At 37.5% G+C, this 14,044-nt stretch overlaps 1 protein-coding gene across 1 annotated transcript in view; it reads left to right on the top strand.

Annotated features, from left to right (window-relative positions):
* The first annotated feature begins 1,496 nt into the window (after positions 1–1,496).
* The window catches only part of si:ch211-106h4.4 (MAM and LDL-receptor class A domain-containing protein 2), a 31,895-nt gene continuing 19,347 nt past the window's right edge, over positions 1,497–14,044 (top strand). Inside the window, exons 1-19 of the mRNA XM_044367539.1 lie at positions 1,497–1,512; positions 3,931–4,059; positions 4,227–4,355; positions 4,530–4,632; positions 4,787–4,955; positions 5,653–5,866; positions 7,231–7,362; positions 7,498–7,622; positions 7,946–8,183; positions 8,508–8,773; positions 9,166–9,256; positions 9,393–9,533; positions 9,882–10,004; positions 10,946–11,079; positions 11,165–11,336; positions 11,969–12,088; positions 12,745–12,899; positions 12,989–13,084; positions 13,746–13,836. Of these exons, the coding sequence (XP_044223474.1) occupies positions 1,497–1,512; positions 3,931–4,059; positions 4,227–4,355; positions 4,530–4,632; positions 4,787–4,955; positions 5,653–5,866; positions 7,231–7,362; positions 7,498–7,622; positions 7,946–8,183; positions 8,508–8,773; positions 9,166–9,256; positions 9,393–9,533; positions 9,882–10,004; positions 10,946–11,079; positions 11,165–11,336; positions 11,969–12,088; positions 12,745–12,899; positions 12,989–13,084; positions 13,746–13,836 (2,644 nt within the window). The remainder of the gene's footprint in view (positions 1,513–3,930; positions 4,060–4,226; positions 4,356–4,529; positions 4,633–4,786; positions 4,956–5,652; positions 5,867–7,230; positions 7,363–7,497; positions 7,623–7,945; positions 8,184–8,507; positions 8,774–9,165; positions 9,257–9,392; positions 9,534–9,881; positions 10,005–10,945; positions 11,080–11,164; positions 11,337–11,968; positions 12,089–12,744; positions 12,900–12,988; positions 13,085–13,745; positions 13,837–14,044) is intronic.

Raw genomic sequence — 14,044 nt, forward strand, 5'->3', positions numbered from 1 at the left:
TTTGATGTTATTGTGTAATCTAGATTTTAAAGACTGTTGAGCTGGTGCTATCAATCACTGTTGTTGTCCTATACAGAATAAAGGTGAGTGGGGAGTTTAAAAAACTGGAAACTGCTTTCCAAGAAGCAGGGCACAAAATTAGCACCAGCCACCAGCCAAATGCTGGTAAAATATGCAAGTGGCTGGTAAATTTGCTTCACTCACTAGACAAAAAAACAACAGTAGTCTGTTGATTGGCTGGTAAAATTTGAACATTCACTAGCCATTTGACCGGTGGACAAAAAAGTTAATTTTGCACCCTGCCAAGAAGGCTCACCGTTTTTTCTCCAGCTGAGCTGGTTTGGAGCATGCACCTTTAGAGACTTCCTCTGGCTGAGCCAGCTGACTTCCTGTTGGCGCCTCTTGCACCTCAATGGCATAAAATTATTTACTGACATAGCTCTAAAGAAAGGGGTCAGGGTGTTTGTGAAAAAATAATTAAGCATTTTACATTTCTTTTATAATGATTGTGTAAGGAAAATATATTTACTGGCCTGTGTGCTTAATGTGATCCAGAAAATACTGTGTGGCAGCTATGTCAAAACGGCATCACAGGCCAGGCCTGTTCCTTGGGGCTTGTTTTTGCTTCCAACATCTTAGTTTCCCCGAAAACAGTAGCAGACCCCCAAGAAACAGTCTGGGAGCCACTGAAAACCACCTTGCAACATGCTACTGACTCTTTCAGAAACCACTACAAACACTTTACTATCTTCCAGGCAACAACTTTGAAGCTATGAGTCAGCAAGCGAGCAAGAGTTTCTTTCTGCAGAAAATATTTGCTTTTCTACTTTATATTTGTACTTTTTCCTTAATAATTCATACATTTTATGTTTCTTATCACCTGGAGTAAGTATGTATAAAACAATAAAATGTGATTCAAAACCACATACAGTACACATTCATGAATAAAACTCACATAGGCTACTGGAAGTGTGAAAAGGGGGCCTAAAAGTCACAATCCACTAATGGACTAGAAATGTTATGATAGCTGTAAGTCACACGATTACCCTTGAGCTTATTAGACCAGAGTGGTATTTCACTGTTGCTGATAAAGAGAACATTTTGTGCATCCTGAGTGTAGCAACACGATCTATCATAGCATTTTGTATTTTCACTTCCTCTTTGGTTATTCTCCTTTAGGGGTGGCAGGATTGCACTGAAATATGAACCTCTGTTACTTTCAGTGTTTGTTTTTATCTTTCTTATGTTTAAGTAGTACACTAGTGATTTTTACACTAATGTTAGAATTGTGATTTCTGAATGGCTTTGTTTCAAGTCATTATTGACAATTTCTGTTTGTGAGTATGTAAAGCATCACTTTCAATTTGATTTATGAAAAAGCTACTTACCCTCAAAAAGCCACAGACATGAGTCAGTGCTAAAAGCTCTGTCTACTTTCAGAGTTGCAGCTGCAGCGAGCTCACTATTGTCATTATTGGAGCTGCTGTCAAAGCCTCATGTGCGGAAAACCAGGTACTCAAATGAACACCCAAAACCACCATGCACAATAGACCAGCACATGTTAAATATGAACAAAAGCCAGAAACTAATCAACACAAAGGGAAAAACAATAGCAACTTAACAAACTAAACTCGGCCAAACTACCAATAAGGCTAGATTTACCACATTTAACCAACTTTACCAAAATAGTCAATCTGGGACCTACAGACTATCCCACCAATTTCTCACAAACCAGCGTAACAAAACAGGTAGACTAAAATGAGAACTTATTTAACATAACTGAATAGGCTAAAGACAAACCAAATGCAACCATGTGAAACACCCTGACGACCATTGACTCCACGCTCCGAGCCCCTGCAGCAGAAGGCCAAGGGGTACACTCCAATCCTGATCGGCACAATGCCAAATTTAAGCGGCTAGCTGTGATTTCCATTCCATTTTATGTCGGCACACAAAATGACATGTGCTGCTTTATGCCGACTTTAAGTGATGGCTCAAGAAAGGGTTGTCACAAAGGTGTGATCCCAAGAAGAGAATGGTTTTGTGGGGAATAAAAACCTAATGATCAGAATGGCTTTCTGTCAGCCTATTGTGTAACGTTGATCGTTCCCTGATTTTGTTCCCAGTGATACAAACCTGCTCACTGGCATTTTGATAGTGTGCTGTTGATGAAATGATGTCAGTGTCAGTTTTATTGGCCAGAGGCCTGCACGCCTAACTGTGATAGGAGTTAGATTCCACCCACTGTGAGGGAAAGAGGTGGAGGGAAGGAATGGTTATTGGATGGACAGCAAAGTAGTAACCTTATGTGTTCCACTAGCTTCATAAGTACATTCAACCAAATGTTACTTTATTATTGTATGCACAGGTATGTTTCATTATCAGTTAACCACACTTACTACCTCAGTGTCAAATGCAGACCATCAAATCGTCCGAGATAGTTGGCTTGTGTTCTTTAAAGTTGTTGGCTTGTGTTCTTTAAAGTTGTTGGCTTGTGTTCTTTAAAGTTGTTTGCCTGTGTTCTCAAAGGCTTATGCTAGCAATGCTATACTGTACATGAACTAGCTAGCTACACCCCCCTCCCCTTGGGAATTTTCCTAATGCAGTAATTATTGTGCTGAGCAACTTCAACCACACCAATTTGTCCACATCTGTTGCACTCCAAGTGAAGATTTGACTCACAGAGTGCCTGGTACACTACACTGTTGATGCAAGAGTTTAAAGACTTTAGTTTTTGTGATCTCTTGCTGGTAAATAAAACAGAGCAGGCACATATTGGCATCTTACTGCTGGAAACTCCCAGTTGAGATGAACCATTTAATTTTAGCAGGGTGATTCATGATACAGTAGCTCCTCCTCAGGTTGTCTTTATGATTATTTCCCCCACTGTTTTGCAGAGTACCTGCTGACCTCACGTACTGAAACTGGATCATGCAGTTTCTGGGCTTTTTATCTCCCAGTTGGAAAGTCAGATAAGATACAGTAAAGCTAATTACAATGCTTGACAGGGTAATTTCTTTATATCAAAGAAATTAGGGCTCACCCACCTTAATGTGAATAGAGATACAGTATTTGTGGTAAATGAATGGGATACATTACAGTTAAGATAAATGTTTAAATTTACATGAAAGTGTCTTTTTATGAGAATAAAATGCCTCTAAATCATATTCTCACTTTATTATGACTTTGATTCTCATTGAATTAAAGTCAGATTTTATCCACATATTTACCAACACATCACAGTTTGTATCTGTGCCTTTATGTGCAACAGGAGACTACACAATTCTGGTACTGTACTAACATTTATATGACATTAGTTCTTGTAATCTAGCACTCTGCTTTGCTTAAGTAATAAGAGTAGGGTATGCACTGAGAGCTATAAAGACAAGCAACGGAAATATAGTGCAGTTTACTGAGCACACGCTGGACTTTAAGCCATGATTTGCCGATAAGAACTTGTTGCCTTAGCTCATTTGATGTAATAAAGGTTGCACTTCAATATTCCAGGCACAAACTGTTAATCAGAGGTTTAAGTGGGGGTATCATGCTTTAAAAGTCTTGCCTTTTCTTTGGATTCCTTGCCTTGTGTCATGTTTCTCCAGATATGAAGCAATTATTTGTTTTGCTGTCCGGTAAGGATCATTTCTGTATCACTGTTTATCTTTAAGGTAGTTTACTGTATTTTATGTATTCACTGGTTAAATAAGGAGTGGAGAGATGTGGGAGAGAGTTGTCATTGATATAAACTGCAGACTGGCAAGTTGTGGGATGTCAGTGGTGTTTGTATAAGATTGTTGAATGCCAATGCTGTGGATAACTTTTGAGATGTTTTAACAGTGAAAAAAGGAAGCAAGCCATAGTGTAATTCAAAGATATTGTCACATTTTTCCATGAGGTTCCTCTCCCTTTGTTATAAAACTTTCTTTACAGTATCATTGGTCTTCGTGTCCTCTTGTCCTGATGGGCAGTTTAACTGTACATCTGGAGAATGTGTTCCTGCTCAACTCGTCTGTGATTTTGAGAATGATTGTGAGGATGGCTCGGACGAGGAGTTTTGCGGTAGGCTGGCTTTCCTGCAAAACTTTCTCCCCTGAAGTCTAATTGAACTTCATTTAGAATATAGTACTTGATGTATGGGGGCCTTTTAAACACAGAGACCAGTTAGAAATACAACAAATATATAAGGATAAGACATATTTTAATACTTTCTAACTTTCTTCTTTAAGGGTCATGTGACTTTGAGCATCACTCCTGTGGTTGGACTGACACTAGTAAAGACTCCTACCGCTGGATATGGCAGATGGCAAACATTACCTCAGTACCTGGAAAGGACCATACCACAAATAGCTCTTGGGGTAAATGTGAACTTCCTGTCATGTTCTATCGTGTCATTAAGTTGTTGATAATTAAATTTAAACTGATTCAGTGGCATTTTAAATATCTGATCATATGTTTTATTCCATTACAAGATCTAGCCTTTGATTATAACTTGCTAATCTTATTATTGCATATTTGTCTGCTGGACACAGGACACATCATGTATATAGATGGAAAACAAAGTGGTAGTTTCATGTCCGAGGCTATTTTGGAGCATTCTGTTGACAAAGCGGGAGGTCTGGGATGCCAGATCAGGTACTACAACAATCTGTTCAGGTTTTTCAAAGATATGTGCTTCAAAATTATAAACAACGATTAATTTACCAGAATTAGACTTGATTTTTTTCTTATACATTATGTCACTGTAGCACTTGCCTGTTTTAGTGATTTGACTGGTAATATATTTCAGGTTCTGGTACCATATTTATGACGACGGCCCCTATGTATCATCATCAACCTTTAAATTAACAATGGTTAGAGGCACAAATGAGCAAGATTTGCTGATGATTTCTAAAGGAAAGACGGATGATTGGGAAACTACCACAGCCTTCATTGGTAATCAGCCAGGAGGATACAAGGTTAGTAAAATATCTAATTTACATATAGGAGGAAGTTAGAACTAGTTTAGTAAAGGGGATTTTGCCCCAGTGTAAGGGACCCTGGGCGCCAAGCCTTTAGTTTTGTTTACTTCTTAATTTTAATTCTACCTCTAAATTTTATTGTGTCTTTATCTGACCTATTAACTATGCTTCTATAACCCCTAATTTCCCAGAGGAGCGATTAATAAAACTTCACCTTATCTTTTTTTATATACTTGATATTATGTTTGCCTTTGTCCTTAATTGTTCATCCTTGATAAATTTCTGTTGCCATAAACTAACTGACACACAGTAAATCTCAGCCAGGTAGCTCTCAGGAATAGGAGTATTGGTCACTTTTTGGGGATTAAAGCAACGCTGTTATGTATAGTCTCTTGGGTACTTTGTACTTGAGGGGGACTTAATGGCAAAAGGGTACATATATAATACACAGGGAACCTGGTGGTCAGTAAGTGGTCTCATTTTCACACTGAGGCCCAATAGTGGGTTAATCTGGCCCCAGATTTAAGTAAAATGTAGTCAGTGTAGCCATACTTCCTAAGAATAACTTTGATTCTTTCATCTTGTTACAGTATAGTACAGTATATTATTATTATTATTGTTACTATTTTTATTATTATGTATAGAATATAGATTTTCAGAAGAAATGTAGAGAAAAATGCTTCTCTTTCTACAGCTGATGTTTGCGTTTGACCGTCCATTTTCCGAGCCCAAGGATGTTATGCTGGATGATATCAGCTTTGAGTACTGTGCAGAGGGAGATGTCCCGGCAGGATCAGACCAGCTCTCATGTAATTTTGAAAAGAATACCTGTTCATGGTACCATGACTACAGTGCCAGCCTTTTATGGGATAGGAGTAGAGATTATGTGGAAGGCCCAGCTGGGAAAGGTGAGTATCCTATTTATAGTAACCAACTTTAATTTTAGCAATTAATTTGTGGTAACTTGATTAAGCGCTTATTTTGTTCACTAAAATGTACCATATAAACATAATATAAACTGAGAAACTATTTTAATTTAGGGCCCCTCTACTGTATAAGATGGTGCGTCAAGGTTGTGTAATACTGTAATGCAAGTGTTGCTTTAAGTCCCCTATCATTTCACTTTATAATGTGCATTAGTGGTACACAGAGAATTAACAAACACATCTGCAATGAATTAAATGACCATATTATAATTGTGTCAAAATGAATGTGGAACCTTCAGAGCCCCGGAGGGTCTAGGGGCCTGGGCAGTTGCCTGCTTTGCAAGGCTGGAAATCCTGTCTCCTGAACAACTCAGCAGTACTTACATGTTGTTATACAATACACAAATATACAAGGACTGTTTCTCAATAGAAACCTGGTTAACTGAATTTCTAAATCTTCTTGGTATGGAACAAATAGCAGATATGATCAGCAATACTAAATACAACTCTGGAATGAAATGGGATGCATTTCAACATTGTGTATTTGCAATTAAATAATACAGACTGACACTCTGTAGCCCTATTTGAGATTATTTTGCCTTTTGGTCTGGCATCTTTGATATTATCTCTAAGGTTGTTGCCGCTGATCCTTTACGTATCATCCTTGGCTCGTTTGAATCAACAATGAATCTGACTTCAACCCCGAAGCTTTTTCTTTCTTATACCCTCATTACAGTAAAAACCCTCATCCCTACACACTGGAATAAAACTAATGTCCCAACCATTATGATGTGACTGGATGACACCTTACATTTAGAAAAGATTCAATATGCTTTAAAAAAAAACAAACTCTCTCAATTTGATTTTTGAATTTGTCAATTTGGCAACCACACATTAAAATAAAAAGTAAAACTAAGTTTTCCATCCATAACATTTCACAGTATCATACAAATATGAAGGAATGTGAATGAGTTAAAACACCCAGGAAACATTGGTGGGTTAAGGTGATGAGGTGAGATTATGTAGACTCTTTGTTGCCTTTTTTCTTTTTTTTTTCCTTTTCTCTTGTTTTTTCCCCTTATTTCCTTCTCAGTTTAACTGGTTGTCATTACTGTTCTGCTGATTCTGCTTCTGATTGAATGTCAAGTTGAAACTTTGAGTGCATTTTTCAACTTAAACTGATCAATAACTGACTCATTGTCATCTGTATATGAACCAAAATGCTAAAAAAAAAAAAAAAAAAAAAGGGAGACCCTATGATCACCAATACAGATAATTAACTAAATAATATATTTAATTGTGTGGCCCTTCAAGTCATGGTTCATGATTTTTTTCCCCCCACACAGGCTACTACATGTTCATAACAGCTAAATACAACATAGATATCACATCAACAGCCAGACTCATCAGCTATCCTCAACCTGCTGATAGAGTCATTTGTGTGAGCTTCCAGTACCACATATTTGGCAACAGTATTGGTATGTACCTCATTGTCCAATTAAATGTAGTGGAAGAAAACAAATTCTTAAAATTCTCATGAATTGGCTGTTTTCTATGAGCTTTTTCTCTGTAATACAGTGTAATATAATGTAATACATGTAATTTAATACCAGGTTCATTGAAGTTTATTGTAAAGCATGCTGGTGAACCAGAAACAGTAGTGTGGATGAGGAGTGGCACCCAGGGAAACAAATGGAGATTTGCTGATCTTACTTTCACCAGCGACAAACCAATACAGGTATTCTTATTTCCTTTTTGTGTGTGTTTGTGTGTGTGTGTGTGTGTGTATTCCTCTGCTGTTGTTTATACTGAACAATATTCCTGTTAGAGGATGGTAAAGGATGTGACTTGAAGTTAAGGTTTCTATTATCAAACACACATCTCTATTTTGAGCGCCTTTCTTACTGCTTCTTCTCACAGTTGACAAGACACAGTAATACAACAGTTTTCTTATTCTAATAAGGGGTCAGTTTCGATACATGCAGTTTTGTTTCTTGTTGATTTCCACAGCCATGACAAAGTTAAACTCTTTGTTGTCTTGAAACTCCTGCTGTTCTCCAGTTTATTATAGAAGCTGTGATGGGTGGTAAGCAAGGCAGCATATCCATCGGTAACATTGTGGTGTCCAGCAGTGTCAATGGCTCTTGTCCAGCTGAGAGGGAATGCACCTTCCAGGGCTCCCTCTGTGGTCTGCAGCCCCAACCATCTGCAGATTTCAGCTGGACCCGCATCACAGGGGAGTCCCAGCCAGCCAACTCCTCAGGCCCTGCTACTGATCACACTCTGGGGACAGAGCAAGGTTTGAAACTCTTTGACATACAGTCTCATCTGGCTTATCTGCGGTTCATTTTTCATGTCAGAACTTGAGACAGGTCATATTTTTTAAAGACACCTTAACTGGCATAGTGAGGATAGTATAATTTTAAAGACATATGTATTATTTAAGGGGTCTGTTAATTAATGGAAAAAATCTAAATTTGAAAGACCTATTTTCTTTGAAGATGATGCATGTTGTTCGTGGATGATGCTTTGGATTAGATATTACATTTGATCAACTTACATGCTTATAAAAACATATACTCTCAAAAAAAGGAGCATGTGCATAACTCCACCTCATGTTTAGGTTATTACCTGAGTGCCCAGTTGTGGAGACACCCTGTGGGGTCCAGAGGCAGGATGATGACTGCAATGATGGAGCCCACCCCTCATGATGGGGAGTGCTTAATGTTCTGGTACTACATGGAGGGAAAAGCAATAGGTGAGCTCAGTATTTACCTTCAAACCATCTCCGCTGACACCCCCGTCCAGCTTTGGACCAGGCGAGGAGATCAGGAGAACCGCTGGAGGCACGGAAGAGTGACTCTTTTCAGTCCTGATACCCCTTATCAGGTAGGTATGCCTGGTAGTTAAAGTTGATATCAGATAATGATTATTGATTAGATTAATACTATTCGGTTTTTGGCTTTTTTATAGCCTCATGTTTTGTGGTTTGTGTATTTACATGCTGCTACAGGTGCAGTACCATGAAATCATAAACAGTGCAATGACAATGATATGAAGTATATTCTGTACTGTGCAAAAGTTTTAGGCACTTTGGAGGTTTAGATTCTTATCCATCACACAATATGATCAGGGAGGCGTCTGATCGGTCCCAACTTAATTCTGTAGCATGAAAATGACCCCAAACATACAGCCAGAGTCATAAAGAACTATATTTACCTGCAAGAAGAAAAAGGAGTCCTGTAACGAATGATAACTCCAGCTGTCATTCTGAGTGACAGGTGATTTTTGAAGCGGAAACCGGGGATGGACCGAGAAGAGATATTGCCATTGATGACCTGATTGTCCAGAACGGTGCCTGTCCCCCGCCAGGTTAGTGACCTCTATAAACGTCATACTTAAAAGTTTAAAAGGAAATGGATGAATGATGAAAATTAGTTTGTGTTTGGGTGTTTGTTCATCCATGTATGTCTACATACTGTATGTGTATCTGTGTTATTCCTTGCAGGTTTTTGTGACTTTGAGATGGACCTCTGTGGGTGGGTGAGTAATCCACCAGCAGAGTCTGGAATAGACTGGGATTGGCTCTCAAGCACCAGTGAGGGTAGTTTTGTCCCACGAAAGGACCACACTACTGATTCAGATTTAGGTAAGCCTCCGCACACATACTACACACACACATTACCTCTGTTACCTCTAATTAGTGATTTCAAGTGAACCATATCTGAACAATGGTTTAACACGTGCATTTATAACCTCAAAGTTACCTTTTTAACCTCAAATATTAATTCTGGCCTGCTGGAAATATCTCTGATGATGCTCTGTTCCATTCACTAAGGTGCTTTATTTAACAGGGCATTAACCCAGGAAGATGCTCAGAATAAATCCATAATAGGATACTGATCATATCAATAATCGTTCAGCTGTGTACATGTGCAAGACATTGTTAGAAAATAATTCTCTGGGATATATTATGTTGTTTTTTTGTTCTCTATAGGCCACTTTGCAATTTTCATTGCTGAAACAGGGAATATTGCTCGACTGGAGAGTGAGTTGATGGAGCCTGTAGACCAGGCTTGCCTGGAGCTCTGGCATCAAACTGCAGGGTGGTCAGCAGATGGTGAGTACAGCCTCGTCTACTGTCTCAGTAAGCCTTGAACTGGTGATTTGAAGGTCATCTTGAAAGAAACTTTAAATGCTGAAACATGGTCATTTCCTGTAAATGCTGTTAAAACTGCTGTTGTGTTAAATGTAACCTTGACACCAGAAAATGTTGTACTATTTTTAAAGTCTTTTGACCTGCAAATCACCAAATTAAACTATTTTACAGAACCGTCTTTGCCAATATATCAGCACTACATAAAATATAGAGACTACAAAACAAACAGACTTATAATGAATTTGAGAAGAAACTAAAAACAGTGATAGAGAGAAGAGAATAATAAAAGATTACAAGACACATAAGTACAAAATAAATGAAGGCTACGGGAAGCGAACAAGTGTAAAAAAAAACTCTTTAATTGCATATTCCTACCACATAAAAAGTTTAGATTTGTGGGCTTGAACATTTCACTCATCATATAGCTTCAGAGTTTGAACAAGATGATACCGATCATGTTATGGCCATGTGATTATGATACAGATCAGTGTGGAATAAAATTATTTTCCCAACCTCAAATTAATATGAGGGAAGTAAAAGATGGGAATCTGTATGTTAGGGGATTAATACTTACTTGGGTGTGAGAACCAGTGGAGCTGTTCTTTTCACTTTTGCATATAGCACATTCACTACACACAGCACAGTATTTATCACATGCAAAAAGGGGACTGAATAAAATGCAGTTAAAACTAGGATGAGGTCCTATCACTGAGTCGGCTTCTGTCTATGCAGTGTTGCTCTGATGTGTGTGCCTCATTACACATCTAATCATCTAAGCCCAATACATATGCTTAATGACTTTCACCATCTTTATGTCACATGGCATCATCCAGGAAATCCATTCTCAAAACCTGTCAATAAACAAATTTTGGTCTTTTGACAATTAATTTTTGTGCTTCCAGGTCCGTCAGATATCACACTGACAGTGTTTGTCAATGACACTTCTGGACTGCGTCCTGTGTGGAACACAAATGGATATATGAATGACACATGGATCCAAGACAAGGTGGATTACAATGCATCAGGGCGTCACCAGGTAAAGCAAAATTGATCATTTAATCATCCACACTGATTCAATTTCTTGACAAAATTCTTACACAAACTATCATCCTTTCTCACAGATTATTTTGCAAGCCACTTGTCCACGCTCAAGGTGTGGAAGCTTTGCCCTGGATGACATCCACATCATCATGAACAAGTCTTGTGATGGCTTTATCCCGACTACCACCCCAAACCCTGTCACCATGACCACCACTGCTCATGGCTCCGCCATGGACTGCACTTTTGAACAAGGTGACACAGGAACACAGGGTTAGAGTCAGAGTAGAGTCAGTGTGTCAATAACAAAACTTTTATTCTTGCTTAAGGAGAATAACACAATGAAACATCCACCAACTGAACAATGTAATGTTTGCTGCTCATGATTACTGGCAAATCAACTCACAATATGAGTCATTTTTAAGAAAGGAGCAGTGAAGGATAATTAATAATCAGCTGACATGAAGGCTTGACAGATGTTTTTCTTGAGAACTGAAGGCTCATGCTTAATCACTTCCATTTTCATTTGAATCATCTGTTTGATTTGAAACATCATAACACACAGCTGGATAGCTTCTCATAAAATGTCATGGTCAACACTTTTTAAGCTTGTGAATCCAATATATGATTACTGGTCAGCTTGAGTGACTCAGTAACTGAATTAACAAACAAAAGTGTGTGACTTCCTAGCTAAAGTTGCCTAATTTAGGCTCTAAAAACACATAAAACAAATCACATTACTAAATGCTTATTTTGCTTTGCATAGGTTTTTTGTGTATATGCATTTGGCTATTTGCATATTATTATGTAAATGTTCTTTTCTCTATTTAGTCTGTTATCTTTATTATAAATATGTTAAGATGTTAAAACTGTATCTTGTAAAACAGATCTCTGTAATTGGGTCCAAGAGGACAGTGATGACGTAAACTGGACTCTGCTTAGTGGACTTCAAGTGGACCAGCCATGGGATGGACCTCGGTATGATCATACTGTTGGAAATAATCAAGGTATTTACTAGTGGTTTTAATAAAAGCATCAACACTGGGGTTATCTGATTAATTTAGATTAGAGAAGAGAAACCAACTGACCTGAAAACATGTGTACTGTCTGTGTCTGTGTAACCATTGTACGTATTGATAAACACAATGTTTTTGTCCAGAGAACCAGTTAGTTGACCAATGAATAAGTAAATCGACAGAAAATCAATCAACAATTTTTGATTAATGTCTTAACATTCACTGGTTTCAGCTTCTGAAGTGTGACGATATTTGCTTTTTTCTAATTTATATCATCATACATTATGTATTATGGTGTCTATAGTCAAGACAAAATAAACAATTTGAAGACTTTAAGGGCATAAAGCTTTACAAAATGTAATATTAAATGTTATTTTATTAGTTATTTTTCACAATTTCATTTTATATAGACTAAATGGTGAATAGATAAATGAAAGTAATTGACATATTAATCAACATTTTTCATTGCTATTCTTCTGTTCAGCCCATAAAAGGTGGGAACACATGTTTTCATTAAAAAACTAACCAATGCTGATTTGTATTTAAACATCATCTTCAATAATGAAATAGACAGAAGAACAATGATCCAGTGTCATATTCAGTTATTTCCATCACAGTCTGACAGTCTGTGTTCTCTCTCTTCTAAGGGGTCTATTTACTGTTGAATGGATCTGGATCCAAGGATAGTGAGAGTGCAGCCATCTCTGTCCGTGTCATCCATTCTTATTCACCTATCTGTGTTGGATTCTGGTATTACATGTTGGGGCCTTCAGTGTCAACCCTTGATCTGCTAGTTAAAACAGTATGTGACCTAGTTACCTAGATCTTCTGCAGATCCTTCTGTTCTAGTCTTTTCTTGCAACTTGTCTTTACTTCAATTCTTTGTTCTAGGAATACACCGAAATGTTAGCCTGGACTCGCCGCGGGACCCAGAATCCAGAATGGATGAACGCACAAGTAACCATCAGCATGGATGATGTGATCCGGGTAAATTTTCACTCAAGTTCACATTTGTGTTTTCAGACCTGCACTACAGCCCGAACTTAAAAATTAGATAATACTATATTAGTTGATTTTTTAAAAAATTTTATTTACATATACATAACATATTTGCAAATACATAATATAAACAAAAACGAGGATCCCTTAAATTTGTTTTTTGAATGAATTCTGAGAATATACTGTATGTACTAAGCTGAACATTTTACAGTTCAAAAATGTTCACAAGTTTGTGCTTGTGAATAAATAACATAATGGTGACACTGTTTCTGAAACATAACTCAAACATATCTTTGGCATTTCTGTACTGCAGTTTCAATAAGTCTATATTCTCAAGAACAAATTCAGGAAAAAAGGCACACTCCATAGTTAAGGAACAACAAAAATGATCCCTTCATGTATTGGTCATTTAGATTAATTTATTCACAATCAATAGACTGACATATATGCAATAAGATAATATCAGCCAATATATCAGACCTGCTGATTTATTTATCGACTCAAGTCTGCGCATACATTTCATTTATTTAATTTCATTTGTTAGGATCTTACAGAAACATAAATATGCACACAAGCACAAAACCATGTTTTTAAAAATTCATCATCTTCTATCTGTTAAATGCTGTATGTCTTTCTCTTTTATCCATAGCTGAAGTTCATTGGCCATAGAAACACCAGCAGTCAAGGATTCATTGCCATTGATGACATTACAGTGAGGGAGGGGGCCTGCAGTAATCTGAGTACGTAAACACTGACGCACTGCTGCCTGGTGTTCACAAGAAAGTCATAGAAATTTCATTTATCTAACCTTTCTTTAACCATGAAGTCTCTTGAGATACATTATCTCTTTTATAAGAGAGACATGTCCACAATGGCAGCAAATTTACAAAGTCACATAAAAAAATTCCAACATTAACATATAAGCACAATAACATAAGACCTGAGAGA

The sequence above is a fragment of the Thunnus albacares genome, chromosome 12, assembly GCF_914725855.1.
Source record: "Thunnus albacares chromosome 12, fThuAlb1.1, whole genome shotgun sequence".
Classification (NCBI taxonomy): Eukaryota; Metazoa; Chordata; class Actinopteri; order Scombriformes; family Scombridae; genus Thunnus; species Thunnus albacares.